This window comes from Rutilus rutilus (assembly GCF_951802725.1).
Source record: "Rutilus rutilus genome assembly, chromosome: 1".
In the NCBI taxonomy this organism is placed as follows: Eukaryota; Metazoa; Chordata; class Actinopteri; order Cypriniformes; family Leuciscidae; genus Rutilus; species Rutilus rutilus.
In genome coordinates this window covers 6,548,479-6,564,736 of record NC_140209.1, presented here as the reverse complement: position 1 = coordinate 6,564,736, position 16,258 = coordinate 6,548,479, and the positions used below count along the sequence as shown (strand labels likewise).

General features: G+C 39.5%; 4 protein-coding genes across 8 annotated transcripts in view; all 4 read right to left on the bottom strand.

Moving 5' to 3' along the window:
* The window catches only part of LOC311302747 (uncharacterized protein), a 205,567-nt gene that overhangs the window by 132,241 nt on the left and 57,068 nt on the right, over nt 1-16,258 (bottom strand). The window lies entirely within an intron of this gene.
* LOC311276214 (extracellular superoxide dismutase [Cu-Zn]-like) lies at nt 2,371-6,795 on the bottom strand. 4 transcript variants are annotated; one of them, XM_084385773.1, is made up of 2 exons: nt 6,595-6,795; nt 2,371-3,159 (listed from the first exon to the last, which is right to left on the bottom strand). In XM_084385773.1, exon 2 carries the CDS (start codon nt 3,142-3,144, stop codon nt 2,488-2,490), a length of 657 nt encoding a protein of 218 aa, XP_084241899.1. In that variant the 5' UTR covers nt 3,145-3,159; nt 6,595-6,795; the 3' UTR covers nt 2,371-2,487. The 4 variants fall into 4 exon arrangements, with proteins under 4 accessions (XP_084241899.1, XP_084241898.1, XP_084241900.1 ...); XM_084385772.1 differs by lacking the exon at nt 6,595-6,795 and adding an exon at nt 4,090-4,149; XM_084385774.1 differs by lacking the exon at nt 6,595-6,795 and adding an exon at nt 4,085-4,103.
* LOC311276206 (extracellular superoxide dismutase [Cu-Zn]-like) lies at nt 4,970-6,686 on the bottom strand. Its single transcript, XM_084385756.1, has 2 exons — nt 6,600-6,686; nt 4,970-5,662 (listed from the first exon to the last, which is right to left on the bottom strand). Exon 2 carries the CDS (start codon nt 5,645-5,647, stop codon nt 4,991-4,993), a length of 657 nt encoding a protein of 218 aa, XP_084241882.1. The 5' UTR covers nt 5,648-5,662; nt 6,600-6,686; the 3' UTR covers nt 4,970-4,990.
* Nucleotides 11,074-12,980, bottom strand: LOC311276193 (extracellular superoxide dismutase [Cu-Zn]-like). Of its 2 annotated transcripts, none has more exons than XM_084385737.1 (2): nt 12,782-12,980; nt 11,074-11,862 (listed from the first exon to the last, which is right to left on the bottom strand). In XM_084385737.1, the coding sequence occupies exon 2, from the start codon at nt 11,845-11,847 to the stop codon at nt 11,191-11,193; it is 657 nt and encodes a 218-aa protein (XP_084241863.1). In that variant the 5' UTR covers nt 11,848-11,862; nt 12,782-12,980; the 3' UTR covers nt 11,074-11,190. The 2 variants fall into 2 exon arrangements, with proteins under 2 accessions (XP_084241863.1, XP_084241862.1); XM_084385736.1 differs by having other exon boundaries at nt 12,787-12,980.

The window sequence follows — 16,258 nt, the reverse complement described above, 5'->3', positions numbered from 1 at the left end:
ATCCTGGGATTTTTAATGACCACAGAGAGTCAGGACCTCGGTTTCACGTCTCATTGGAAGGATGGTGCTCTTTGACAGTATAGTGTCCCGATCACTACACTGGAGCGTTAGGTCCCACATAGACCATGGGTGAGCACCCCCTGCTGGCCTCACTAACACCTCTTCCAGCAGCAACCTGGTTTTCTCAGGAGGTCTCCCATCCAGGTACTAACCAGGCTTGCTAACCTCTTACAATAACAAAGGTGTAGGTTGATGACGCATAGGCGGAATTATGGAACTTGTCGTCATTGCCAATGAGAGACAGATATCAGAGCCACATGCGAGTCCCGCGGATATAAAGGAATAAGGACATTTCATTCTACCGATCTACCCGCAAGTGCTGAATTAATACTCACAAATACCCCTTTTCCACCAGCATGAACCAGGTGCCAGTTCAGAGCCAGAGCTACAGTATTGCCAGTCCGGAGTTGGTTCGTCTGACGAGCTCTCTAAGATCCGGTTTGCCTTTCCACAAGATCACTGTATACATCTCATGTTGCCCAGCAACGCTAGCGTGGCAGCGCCAAACACAAACACACCAGGCTTGTTCGAAATGGTTCGGCTTCTCGCAGACCGATCGGCTCATGACATCAAAGCACGATGCATCTCGAACAAGCCTTCCATCAACAATGGAGGTCGTTGCGTTACTATTGATGCTCATGGCTTTGCGAACCTACATCGGCATCCAAACACGGCGAATCCAACGTGTCTGTGCAGCTCGCCGTAACTTGCATAGACGGAGATTACAATCAAGCTGCTATTAGCTCGATTAGCTGCTGTTTGAAAAATGGCGGTCACGAGTTTCTGTTCGTCTTGTTGGTCACGGTAACCCCGCCCCCAGCCCCTGACGCAAGCGGTTCTTACTTCTAGACCAGCAATGTTTTGGTGCTACTTAAGAACCACTTTTCCTGGTTCAGAGCTGGTACTTTGGGTGTCGAAAAACAAAGAACCCATTTGAAACTAGGCTCTAGCTCTGAACCAGCACCAGCACTGCCTTGGTGGAAAAGGGTTAACAAGTCAGTTTATTTGGTGAATTAAACTTGTGAGGTAACGCAGCGCTGTTTCACTTGGTCTACACTATCACACTAAACTGCTTTTGAGTGTGTTGAAAGTTATAATGTTATTATATGCGTTTGTTTGTCTGTATGAGACTAGCAGTAAGCTAGATCAACATTAGAATAACATACAGATCATATTCTAACATTTCATCATGTTGAGCTATATGACAGTTTTATGTACATTTGCTCAACTGTCTAATAAAATACATGCAAGACGCCTCTGTCAAGTCGAAGTTTACGGCATCTCGAAAACACCACGCCGATATTGATCCTCGTTTTAGTTCTCCTTTTGTCCCAAAGTCTGCTTGCCATGGTCCATAATGTTTGAACGAAAGTGAACATGGACGAGCCATTATTAGGGGTTCAAGCACAAAGTGCTAAAACTTTTGAACTTTTACATTTGGACGGCTACAACAGGGTCATTTAGAAAATGGGCGTGGCAAAATTCACTCGAAAGCCTATAAATCCTAAACGAAAACTCAGAACTTAACGAAAATTGGTGAGCATATGTGAAATAACATTGTAAACAAGCATGCACAATTTTATGGAGATCGGACCATAGGTGGCACTATAACTGTTAAAAAGCTTTGAAAACCATACATTTCCTTTGTTAAATTGGCTGGAAATGGTCTTTTCCATGTATGATGTCAGTGGTTAAATGGTTGCCTGCTTGAACCCCGATAAATGCTGCTTGCAGCTTTAATTTAAAATGGGAATTTCTCTGAAATTAAAAATCTTTGGGAACTTTTGGGATACTGGAAGTACACAACTGCAGGAAATATATCACACTTTGCAAGTGATTTTTGGTTATTTTATTACAAAACTCTTACATATTCTAGCTTTAAACACCTTACAAGAAAACCAAGACTTTTTTTGCATTTTGATTCCCTGTTAACTATACTAACAAACTGTCAGAATAATATACCCATTTGTTGACATTTAGCGAGAAACCTTATAATTTCGAAAATACAATCTTATGTCAGAGGTTATGTCTACCTTGAACAATAAGGGTGTCCTCCCTTGAGATCTAGCCACACCCTCCAGTGTCATATTGCATCAACCAAAACCATTGTATCATTTAAAGAAATAGTGTATCTTTAATTAAAGGCCATTGTCATGCTCTGAAAGTGTTAACCTATTGAGCACAGTAAATCAAACTAAACGGCCCACTTTGCCTGCATTCACCCTACATTTATTTTTAAGAGTGCATTTACTATTGGAAGCTTTGGCCAAAAAGCCTCTGAAAAGACCAAGAAAAAAAAACATGGGAATGTTCAGGTTATGAAATATACTTTAATGTAGGACACATACAAAGAATACACAAGGAAAATCATGATGATCCCATTTGAATCTGCCCTTCCACCATATCCGACTCCCTCATCTTCGACTCTCAGTGCCTTCCTCCACATGTTTTCTTGGGGGGCACTTCAGTCTTCTGCCACAGGCTTGGAGTAGTAATACCAATCACACCGAGAGCAATTCTCTCTCCAGCATTCCCACTGAGTTTACTCTCCTCATCTGAACCCATTCCCAGATCATCCTCCTTCTCATGAACCACCACCGCACGTCCCAGAATGGAATAAGGCCCAAAGAGCTTGGCGTCTGGAAGCGTCAGGAACTGCCTTATAACTCCTTTCTCGGAAGCAAAGTTGCCCAGGTCTCCAGGATGATGAGGGTGGTCAACGCCGTTTGGATTATAATGAGGACCAACAGTGATGCTGCCTTGACTGAGGTCTCCATACTGATGGATGTGCATGGCACGCTCTTGACGATCGATGGCAGGCAAACCACGGAGGTTGATTTTCACTTCTAAATCTCCATTGGGGAAGACCTGCTTGAAGAGGATTTGCCCAAAGATCTTTGGCTGGTTACGTGGCAAATTGGGGCTGGGAGTTACTTCACAAGTGGCATAGATGGTGTTGTCGAACTCCACGACTTCCGGCTGTGGAGCTTCGGCAGGCAAACAAACTGGAGGTTTGTGGAACTCTCCTCCTTGTATATGCAGCACCAGCAATATCAGAGGGAATATTAGGATGATTTTCTCCATGTTGAACTTTAAAGCCTACAATGAAAAGTGGATTCAGTGAAATCATGCCATTTGGTTTAAGAACGTAATATTTTTGATAAAGGGTCAAAGCTTTGTTGCAGGGAGCTTTGAGAATGGAAGTTGCATTAGGTAAAAATAGCACAACCAGATTAGTTTGCAATGGAAAAACCATACAAGAACCCAGACAGCAACCAGATCCGGCCCACATCTGGGCCGTGTGTAATCCAGGTGTACCAGATGGGGGCCGACACCATGTTGCTGTCAAGAAAACTATAATTTTTTAATTGCTATGTACCCTTGTGAAAAAAATAAAATAAAAAATTAGCTTATTGGTATTGGATGTGTACCTGCAGTATCTTGAAAGTACAATAATAATAATAATAAATAAAAACCTTGCAGATAATAACACTGATGAATTATAAAAAGCCACTTAAGTGTACACACGTACACTTTCATAAGCGTCACACCTGCCAGCCAAAGTTCCTATGATACAAACCAATGACATACAGCTGGATGTAATCACACTAAAATGAGTCCAGGCAAAGGTTCATGGAAATGGAAAAGGTCTAGGGAGAAGTGCCCTCTGGTGGCCATGACAGGGCTTCTGCTGGCAGGAGTGACATTAAGTACATGTACACTAAAAAGTAAAGCCAAACTAAGAGTTTTACTTTAAAGTACATTATGTTTTAAAAATCTTTTTGTTGTGCTTTAAAGTACACTTAATTTGATCTGTTGTAGCCTACATGTTATTCAATATTAAATATAAAAAGTTAAGATTTTTTGATTCTGATATTTTTCACAAGGACAGGTAAAATAAAACACAATATCTATACTTTTGCTTAAACTAAACTTTTTTTAGTTGTACTAAATCAAGTCAGTTGATGGAGAAAATGGAATGGAGAAAAAACAAAACAAGCCTAAAACAGCAAAGGTGCACTACCGTACAGCTGAAAAGTCGTCCTCAATCCGTGTGGAGCCTGAATATTACAGTCACAAAAATACTACAACGCTTAATTGGCTGGAAATGGTCTTTTCCATGTATGACGTCAGTGGTTAAATGGTTGCCAAATAAAACTTAGTCTTTTTATGCATTTGTGCTTAAAGGCCTTAAATGCTTGAACCCCGATAAATGCTGCTTGCAGCTTTGATTTAAAATTGGAATTTCTCTGAAATTAAAAATCTTTGGGAACTTTTGGGATACTGGAAGTACACAACTGCAGAAAATATATCACACGTTGCAAGTGATTTTTGGTTATTTTATTACAAAAATCTTACATATTCTAGCTTTAAACACCTTACAAGAAAACCAAGACATTTTTTTGCATTTTGATTCCCTGTTAACTGTACTAACAAACTGTCAGAATAATATACCCATTTGTTGACATAGCGAGTTGACTTAGCGAGAAACCTTATAATTTCAAAAACACAATCTTACGTCAGAGGTTATGTCTACCTTGAACAATAAAGGTGTCCTCCCTTGAGATCTAGCCACACCCTCCAGTGTCATATTGCATCAACCTAAACCATTGTATCATTTAAAGAAATAGTGTATCTTTAATTAAAGGCCATTGTCATGCTCTGAAAGTGTTAACCCATTGAGCACAGTAAATCAAACTAAACAGCCCACTTTGCCTGCATTCACCCTACATTTATTTTTAAGAGTGCATTTACTATTGGAAGCTTTGGCCAAAAAGCCTCTGAAAAGACCAAGAAAAAAAACATGGGAATGTTCAGGTTATGAAATATACTTTAATGTAGGACACATACAAAGAATACACAAGGAAAATCATGATTATCCCATTTGAATCTGGCCTTCCACCATATCCGACTCCCTCATCTTTGACTCTCAGTGCCTTCCTCCACATGTTTTCTTGGGGGGCACTTCAGTCTTCTGCCACAGACTTGGAGTAGTAATACCAATCACACCGAGAGCAATTATCGGTCCAGCATTCCCACTGAGTTTACTCTCCTCATCTGAACCCATTCCCAGATCATCCTCCTTCTCATGAACCGCCACCGCACGTCCCAGAATGGAATAAGGCCCAAAGAGCTTGGCATCTGGAAGCGTCAGGAACTGCCTTATAACTCCTTTCTCGGAAGCAAAGTTGCCCAGGTCTCCAGGATGATGAGGGTGGTCAACGCCGTTTGGATTATAATGAGGACCAACAGTGATGCTGCCTTGACTGAGGTCTCCATACTGATGGATGTGCATGGCACGCTCTTGACGATCGATGGCAGGCAAACCACGGAGGTTGATTTTCACTTCTAAATCTCCATTGGGGAAGACCTGCTTGAAGAGGATTTGCCCAAAGATCTTTGGCTGGTTACGTGGCAAATTGGGGCTGGGAGTTACTTCACAAATGGCATAGATGGTGTTGTCGAACTCCACGACTTCCGGCTGTGGAGCTTCGGCAGGCAAACAAACTGGAGGTTTGTGGAACTCTCCTCCTTGTATATGCAGCACCAGCAATATCAGAGGGAATATTAGGATGATTTTCTCCATGTTGATCTTTAAAGCCTACAATGAAAAGTGGATTCAGTGAAATCATGCCATTTGGTTTAAGAACGTAATATTTTTGATAAAAGGTCAAAGCTTTGTTGCAGGGAGCTTTGAGAATGGAAGTTGCATTAGATAAAAATAGCACAACCAAATTAGTTTGCAATGGAAAAACCATACAAGAACCCAGACAGCAACCAGATCCGGCCCACATCTGGGCTGTGTATAATCCAGGTGTACCAGATGGGGGCCGACACCATGTTGCTGTCAAGAAAACTATAATTTTTGAATTGCTATGTACCCTTGTGAAAATAATAAAAATAAAAAAAATAGCTTATTGGTATTGGATGTGTACCTGTAGTATCTTGAAAGTACAATAATAATAATAATAATAAATAAAAACTTGCAGATAATAACACTGATGAATTATAAAAAGCCACTTAAGTGTACACATGTACACTTTCATAAGCGTCACACCTGCCAGCCAAAGTTCCTATGATACAAACCAATGACATACAGGTGGATGTAATCACACTAAAATGAGTCCAGGCAAAGGTTCATGGAAATGGAAAAGGTCTAGGGAGAAGTGCCCTCTGGTGGCCATGATAGGGCTTCTGCTGGCAGGAGTGACATTAAGTACATGTACACTTTAAAAAAAACAAATAATGCCAAACTAAGAGTTTTACTTTAAAGTACATTATGTTTTAAAAAAATTGTTGTGCTTTAAAGTACACTTAATTTGATCTGTTGTAGCCTACATGTTATTCAATATTAAATATAAAGTTAAGATTTTTTGATTCTGATATTTTTCACAAGGACAGGTAAAATAAAAGACAATATCTATACTTTTGCTTAAACTAAACTTTTTTTAGTTGTACTAAATCAAGTCAGTTGATGGAGAAAATGGAATGGAGAAAAAACAAAACAAGCCTAAAACAGCAAAGGTGCACTACCGTACAGCTGAAAAGTCGTCCTCAATCCGTGTGGAGCCTGAATATTACAGTCACAAAAATACTACAACGCTTAATCCGTGTGCAGTCCTGACCTGGGGTTGAGAGAATGTTCCTTTTGGCTGCTCTTATAGGAACTCATGTTGAGCTACAAGTTAACCATGATAGTCTGTTAGTCACTAATTAAGTTCACCTGTGTTTCATTTAGCTCCCTTTGTTTGCCTGTGTATACTATTAACACATTTCTCGTTGCTTTAACACAAAATGCATACAATTGACACACATTTAAAATGCTTGAACTTCTTTTACACACAAGCTCAAACAAGACCAAAACAATGGATTTTTACTGCCAAATTTACTGATGCTTTAACAATGTGTGTCAGAACAGATAACACCATGTTCTGAACCTAACAGGCTAAAGTCAAGGTAAACAGCTGTTTATATTGTGAATTGAAACACAAATATATCCCCTGTATTTTATCCTATTGTTACTGAGAAACAATTATGCAATAATATAAATCACAGCTGATTCCCATCTAGGAAACACACTCAGGTGTTGAGTTTCTTTCAATCGCATGACCATATGGTATACGGTAACCGTACATTCTATAAAGCACTCTGAGATGGGTCTTTTTTTATTGAATTTCTGCAGCAAAAGACCTACAGTAAACCCAACAAAACAAAAATGTAGAGAGGCTTCAAAAGAAACTGCAGTGCAAAACACAATCTATGATCAATACAATATACTGGCTGTTGTATAAGGGCAGACCTGACACGTATACAATAATGCAGTTTCTGTAATTCCATCTGATGTTAGTGTTTTTATGACATTGTGCTATGATTGACTAAATCTTCCTGTTGGACGGCTATAATACATATGTTAGTGTTTTGAAAAATGATTTGATTTTGAGACATGTTTGCAGTGTTTTGGTAGGCATAGTGTATTATTGTATTTAGAAAATTAGTGTTGGAGTTTAGTTTACAGTGTGTGATTTTGAGCATGAAATTAACTGTTTTGCCAATTGTGTGTTGTAGGTGTGTTGGTGCGTTAAGAGTTTAGGAAAGTTGTTAAAAGTACTGAAAAAACTGTACTTGTCTTTGAAGGCAGAAGTAAACATTTCTGAGGGAATGATTCTTCTATGGCATCGATGTTAAAATCCCCTTTTAGTAGATTGAATGCAGGTAAGGTGGGACACTTGTCATTTAGATAGATACAGTACCTAGATGTTTATTTCTTTTTATTACTTTTGTTAACTTTAAGGTCCGACTTTAATATTTCATTTTGAATACAGTTGATATGTGTTATTTGCAAGGTATATACCAATAAACATTTTGAGATCATGCACTCCAGACAAATTTCTTTTCAGGTAATGTGACCCATCCCTAATTTATCAAAAATGATCCTGGATCTTAAAAACACATGATTTATTAACACATCACACAAACATATTCCACAGCATATTTAACAGACCCAAAAGCACATAGATAGGCTATGATGAGTAATACTCATCAGTTCACTCAATGCATGTGTAAAGTTCAAAACAACTAGAACATGTTGTGTTGACATGAAATTTTATGAAATTTGAATATCAGATATCTTAATGAACTCTACAACATATTACAAATGGAACTACAACACATGCAACAACAAATAGGCTAACAAAAATTCAATAAGAGGAACATTTTAAATGGTAAACATATTGTAAAACTTTTTTTCTGTCTGTTTTCTCCAAACACTGTAGATGAACTTAAATTGTGTCCATATTTTAAAGCGTTATATTCTGCATCTACATTTTAATAATAATAATAATAATAATAATAATAATAATAATAATTCGTTACATTTATATAGCGCTTTTCTAGGTACTCAAAGCGCTTTACATGGAAGGGGGAATATCCTCAACCACCACCAATGTGCAGCATCCACCTGGATGATGCGACGGCAGCCATATTGGGCCAGAACGCCCACCACACACCAGCTTACTGGTGGAGAGGAGACAGTGATGAAGCCAATCAGTATATGGGGATAATTAGGAGGCCATGATGGACAGAGGCCAAGGGGCAAATTTGGCCAGGATGCCGGGGTTACACCCCTACTCTTTTTCGAAGGACATCCTGGGATTTTTAATGACCACAGAGAGTCAGGACCTCGGTTTCACGTCTCATTGGAAGGATGGTGCTCTTTGACAGTATAGTGTCCCGATCACTACACTGGAGCGTTAGGTCCCACATAGACCATGGGTGAGCACCCCCTGCTGGCCTCACTAACACCTCTTCCAGCAGCAACCTGGTTTTCTCAGGAGGTCTCCCATCCAGGTACTAACCAGGCTTGCTAACCTCTTACAATAACAAAGGTGTAGGTTGATGACGCATAGGCGGAATTATGGAACTTGTCGTCATTGCCAATGAGAGACAGATATCAGAGCCACATGCGAGTCCCGCGGATATAAAGGAATAAGGACATTTCATTCTACCGATCTACCCGCAAGTGCTGAATTAATACTCACAAATACCCCTTTTCCACCAGCATGAACCAGGTGCCAGTTCAGAGCCAGAGCTACAGTATTGCCAGTCCGGAGTTGGTTCGTCTGACGAGCTCTCTAAGATCCGGTTTGCCTTTCCACAAGATCACTGTATACATCTCATGTTGCCCAGCAACGCTAGCGTGGCAGCGCCAAACACAAACACACCAGGCTTGTTCGAAATGGTTCGGCTTCTCGCAGACCGATCGGCTCATGACATCAAAGCACGATGCATCTCGAACAAGCCTTCCATCAACAATGGAGGTCGTTGCGTTACTATTGATGCTCATGGCTTTGCGAACCTACATCGGCATCCAAACACGGCGAATCCAACGTGTCTGTGCAGCTCGCCCTAACTTGCATAGACGGAGATTACAATCAAGCTGCTATTAGCTCGATTAGCTGCTGTTTGAAAAATGGCGGTCACGAGTTTCTGTTCGTCTTGTTGGTCACGGTAACCCCGCCCCCAGCCCCTGACGCAAGCGGTTCTTACTTCTAGACCAGCAATGTTTTGGTGCTACTTAAGAACCACTTTTCCTGGTTCAGAGCTGGTACTTTGGGTGTCGAAAAACAAAGAACCCATTTGAAACTAGCTCTGAACCAGCACCAGCACTGCCTTGGTGGAAAAGGGTTAACAAGTCAGTTTATTTGGTGAATTAAACTTGTGAGGTAACGCAGCGCTGTTTCACTTGGTCTACACTATCACACTAAACTGCTTTTGAGTGTGTTGAAAGTTATAATGTTATTATATGCGTTTGTTTGTCTGTATGAGACTAGCAGTAAGCTAGATCAACATTAGAATAACATACAGATCATATTCTAACATTTCATCATGTTGAGCTATATGACATTGATTAGTTTTATGTACATTTGCTCAACTGTCTAATAAAGTACATGCAAGACGTCTCTGTCAAGTCGAAGTTTGCGGCATCTCGAAAACACCACGCCGATATTGATCCTCGTTTTAGTTCTCCTTTTGTCCCAAAGTCTGCTTGCCATGGTCCATAATGTTTGAACGAAAGTGAACATGGACGAGCCATTATTAGGGGTTCAAGCACAAAGTGCTAAAACTTTTGAACTTTTACATTTGGACGGCTACAACAGGGTCATTTAGAAAATGGGCGTGGCAAAATTCACTCGAAAGCCTATAAATCCTAAACGAAAACTCAGAACTTAACGAAAATTGGTGAGCATATGTGAAATAACATTGTAAACAAGCATGCACAATTTTATGGAGATCGGACCATAGGTGGCACTATAACTGTTAAAAAGCTTTGAAAACCATACATTTCCTTTGTTAAATTGGCTGGAAATGGTCTTTTCCATGTATGATGTCAGTGGTTAAATGGTTGCCTGCTTGAACCCCAATAAATGCTGCTTGCAGCTTTAATTTAAAATGGGAATTTCTCTGAAATTAAAAATCTTTGGGAACTTTTGGGATACTGGAAGTACACAACTGCAGGAAATATATCACACTTTGCAAGTGATTTTTGGTTATTTTATTACAAAACTCTTACATATTCTAGCTTTAAACACCTTACAAGAAAACCAAGACTTTTTTTGCATTTTGATTCCCTGTTAACTATACTAACAAACTGTCAGAATAATATACCCATTTGTTGACATTTAGCGAGAAACCTTATAATTTCGAAAATAAAATCGTATGTCAGAGGTTATGTCTACCTTGAACAATAAAGGTGTCCTCCCTTGAGATCTAGCCACACCCTCCAGTGTCATATTGCATCAACCAAAACCATTGTATCATTTAAAGAAATAGTGTATCTTTAATTAAAGGCCATTGTCATGCTCTGAAAGTGTTAACCCATTGAGCACAGTAAATCAAACTAAACGGCCCACTTTGCCTGCATTCACCCAACATTTATTTTTAAGAGTGCATTTACTATTGGAAGCTTTGGCCAAAAAGCCTCTGAAAAGACCAAGAAAAAAAAACATGGGAATGTTCAGGTTATGAAATATACTTTAATGTAGGACACATACAAAGAATACACAAGGAAAATCATGATGATCCCATTTGAATCTGCCCTTCCACCATATCCGACTCCCTCATCTTCGACTCTCAGTGCCTTCCTCCACATGTTTTCTTGGGGGGCACTTCAGTCTTCTGCCACAGGCTTGGAGTAGTAATACCAATCACACCGAGAGCAATTCTCTCTCCAGCATTCCCACTGAGTTTACTCTCCTCATCTGAACCCATTCCCAGATCATCCTCCTTCTCATGAACCACCACCGCACGTCCCAGAATGGAATAAGGCCCAAAGAGCTTGGCATCTGGAAGCGTCAGGAACTGCCTTATAACTCCTTTCTCGGAAGCAAAGTTGCCCAGGTCTCCAGGATGATGAGGGTGGTCAACGCCGTTTGGATTATAATGAGGACCAACAGTGATGCTGCCTTGACTGAGGTCTCCATACTGATGGATGTGCATGGCACGCTCTTGACGATCGATGGCAGGCAAACCACGGAGGTTGATTTTCACTTCTAAATCTCCATTGGGGAAGACCTGCTTGAAGAGGATTTGCCCAAAGATCTTTGGCTGGTTACGTGGCAAATTGGGGCTGGGAGTTACTTCACAAGTGGCATAGATGGTGTTGTCGAACTCCACGACTTCCGGCTGTGGAGCTTCGGCAGGCAAACAAACTGGAGGTTTGTGGAACTCTCCTCCTTGTATATGCAGCACCAGCAATATCAGAGGGAATATTAGGATGATTTTCTCCATGTTGATCTTTAAAGCCTACAATGAAAAGTGGATTCAGTGAAATCATGCCATTTGGTTTAAGAACGTAATATTTTTGATAAAAGGTCAAAGCTTTGTTGCAGGGAGCTTTGAGAATGGAAGTTGCATTAGGTAAAAATAGCACAACCAGATTAGTTTGCAATGGAAAAACCATACAAGAACCCAGACAGCAACCAGATCCGGCCCACATCTGGGCCGTGTGTAATCCAGGTGTACCAGATGTGGGCCGACACCATGTTGCTGTCAAGAAAACTATAATTTTTGAATTGCTATGTACCCTTGTGAAAATAATAAAATAAAAAATTAGCTTATTGGTATTGGATGTGTACCTGCAGTATCTTGAAAGTACAATAATAATAATAAATAAAAACTTGCAGATAATAACACTGATGAATTATAAAAAGCCACTTAAGTGTACACACGTACACTTTCAGAAGCGTCACACCTGCCAGCCAAAGTTCCTATGATACAAACCAATGACATACAGGTGGATGTAATCACACTAAAATGAGTCCAGGCAAAGGTTCATGGAAATGGAAAAGGTCTAGGGAGAAGTGCCCTCTGGTGGCCATGATAGGGCTTCTGCTGGCAGGAGTGACATTAAGTACATGTACACTAAAAAGTAAAGCCAAACTAAGAGTTTTACTTTAAAGTACATTATGTTTTAAAAATCTTTTTGTTGTGCTTTAAAGTACACTTAATTTGATCTGTTGTAGCCTACATGTTATTCAATATTAAATATAAAGTTAAGATTTTTTGATTCTGATATTTTTCACAAGGACAGGTAAAATAAAAGACAATATCTATACTTTTGCTTAAACTAAACTTTTTTTAGTTGTACTAAATCAAGTCAGTTGATGGAGAAAATGGAATGGAGAAAAAACAAAACAAGCCTAAAACAGCAAAGGTGCACTACCGTACAGCTGAAAAGTCGTCCTCAATCCGTGTGGAGCCTGAATATTGCAGTCACAAAAATACTACAACGCTTAATCCGTGTGCAGTCCTGACCTGGGGTTGAGAGAATGTTCCTTTTGGCTGCTCTTATAGGAACTCATGTTGAGCTACAAGTTAACCATGATAGTCTGTTAGTCACTAATTAAGTTCACCTGTGTTTCATTTAGCTCCCTTTGTTTGCCTGTTTATATATAGCACTCAGGCCACATAGCCGGGTATTTAGAGAAACGAATATTTCTCCCCCTTCGTTTTCAAAAATAACATCGTGCACACAACATCGTTTTCAAAAAAAGTTGTTGTTTACATCAACCCGCATAAATACAATGGGCGGCAGTGTAGGGAGAAGGATAAAGCCATGCAAGCCAATCAGAATCCTCAAAATCGACAACAACGAATAGCACAAGCGACTTCCTGTTCCTTTCAAAACAACAGACATGGCGCGAGATTCGTTTGTGCGGACAGACAGCGAAGCAAATGCAAACAGGCCAAAAGCGTTTGCACAAAAGTAAAAATGAGTACCACTTTAACAGCATCCATGATCAAATAGTAGCCAAACAAACTCTAAACATAGGCCGCTCACATGACGTAAGCATTTTCTGGCGCATAATGTGACGTTTGAGAACCTAAAACCCCGTTTCTCCCAGTTGACACGGCAACACATAACCGGCGGTTTCAGAAATCTCCACTTTGGCCGGAGTTTTTAGAAATAATCGTTTTCTGGGATAAAAACGGCGTTTTCGTGTAAATGACAGGCCAAAACGCAGGGAAATATCTGCGTTTTCCCATCGTGTAAACGGGGCCTCAGTTTATTCAGTTCTTTGTCTTGAATTGCACAATGTGTTCTCCAGTGTTTTGTGTTTATTAAAAGAAGTACTGCTATAGTTTTTTTTTACGATTGTGTAAGGACCACCCATTGGCCCAACGACAGAATCCAACGGCCTGGCGAAGGTTTAAAGCGTGTATGTCTTTTCAGCGCTCCAGTGAAGTTCACTTAATTTATTGGAATTTAGTTTTAGTAGTACTTTAGCTCTACGTTTAATCTGACTCCAATTTCAAATGATAATCAAATTTAGATCATATTTCTGATTAGAAAATAATCATAAATATTGATTAAGAATTAATTTTGATCTTTGATTATTCTGATTATCCCATACTTTCAATTATTCGTTCATTACGGACCTAGTGTCGCTTTGAGACGTCACGTCGCGACTGCGCGCTCACGATCACAAACTAGCCAGTCCTGAAATAGTCAGAGGGTGCAGTGCAAGTATTTTACCCTATGCAGCCGCTACTACAGACCCATAGGTGTAATTTTTTATAATATTTGCAGCGTACAACATGCTAAGTCAGGAGATAGTCAGAAATCAGAAGGTCTTTCTAAGATGTGCCCCATGGTCCATTCAAAGTGCCTTCAGTTTGATCTATCCTGGACAAAGATTTGCGGAAACACCAGACTACACATTAATCTACTAAAATTAATGATTTCTAAAACTTCTGAATAATTCAAGATGTAACATTTATTTGTCAGGTAAAAATGTATCATGCCAATTACAGAAGTAAATTATTAAAAGCCAATTCAGAAAATACATGACATCATTTACTCAAAGATGACTCTAAAAGTAAGTAATGTTTTCCTGACAAAGACACAGTAATGTGTCAGGGCTTTCCAACTGAAAAGTCAAGTCAAGTCAAGTATATTTGTATAGCGCTTTTCACAATACAGATTGTATCAAAGCAGCTTCACAGTATTAAATTAAAATAATACAACAAGGTTTGTTTCTAGTGGAATTTATTGATAAAATCAAATTAGATATCCCCAGAATATCCCCAACTGAGCAAGCCAAAGGCAACAGTGGCAAGGAACCGAAAAACTCCATCAAGTGACCTAATAGTGTCCTAAAACTCCATCAGGTGACCCAATGGAGAAAAAAAAACCTTGGGAGAACCCAGGCTCAGTCGGGGGCCAGTTCTCCTCTGGCGTTTATTAACTAGAGGCCGGATTGTAATTTGAACTGTAAGATTAAAAATATTATATGAATGCCTGGCTGAAGAGATGCGACTTTAATCTAGTTTTAAACTGGGAGAGCGAGTCTGAGCAACGAACAGTATCAGGAAGGCTATTCCAGAGTTTTGGAGCTAAATGTGAAAATGCTCTCCCTCCTTTGGTGGTTCTGGATATCCTAGGTATGACCAAAAGCCTTGAATTTAGTGATCTTAAAGAGCGCGATGGATTATAGGGCGATAGAAGATCCGTTAAATAGACTGGAGCTAAGCCGTTTAGGGCTTTATAAGTCAGTAGCAATACCTTGTAATTAATACGGAACTTTATAGGTAACCAATGCAGTGATGATAAAATCGGTGTTATATGATCATATTTTCTTGATCTAGTAAGAACTCTAGCGGCGGCATTTTGGACTAACTGTAGCTTGTTAATTGAGGATGCAGGACAACCGGCTAATAAAGCATTACAGTAATCTAGTCTCGAGGTCATGAATGCATGAACTAACTTTTCTGCATCAGAAACTGAAAAGCACTGAAACATCACTATGGGGGATGATCCTGGTAAAGAGTCCCAATGATTGCTCTGTCCCCTCACCTTAAATACCAGACCAGAACAACAGGGGTTATACAAATGTTGTTTAGAGTTGTTTGGGCCAATCCATGTACCCCAGGGGGGTAGCACCTGGTTTCTTGAGATATCGTAAAGAGATATCAGCCAGAGAGGAGAAACAGGATTCTCCTAAGTTCTCAATCTTTCTCATTAAACCAATGACTGCAATGAAATTAAGACCATTTTACCAATCGCACTGAGACCCTTAAAATGATACCAAACATGAAAGGAAAAAACAACACATTCACAAGATACACCATATGCGATATATAGACATTCTTAATTTAACTTTCAGTGACTTGAGGAGGGAGAAGAGGAGGGAGAGGGGGGATGAGTTGAAGTCAAACAAAGGGACAAGGAGATAAGTTTGGGCAGGACAAGGTTCTGTGCTGTCTTTGCTATCTGCTGTCCAGGGGGCATTTTATGGCGTTATTGCAGGGTGAGTTTTGTTTTAGCAGGAAAATCAGTTCTTACAATTGCTATGACAGATTTTTCAATACTTTTAACAATTTTCCAAAACTCTTAACACAGTTAGCACTACATCCGTCTCTGTCAGGGTTATTATAGTTTTGCATTTTTCATTAGTTTTTATTTTTAACTATTATTGTTAAAATAACTATTTTTGAAACAGTTCTGACCAAGTCCAATTAAAATCCAACAAAATAAATAATGAACTAATAAAATATAAAACATGAAATTAGATCATTGACATGTCTTATAAACCAAAATCTTTCATATTTTTTAGAAAGTATGTGAATCAAAACAACCACAGCTGGCAACAAGTTGATAAATTCTGTTAAATTTGTATTTTAATTGACCGAATTATCC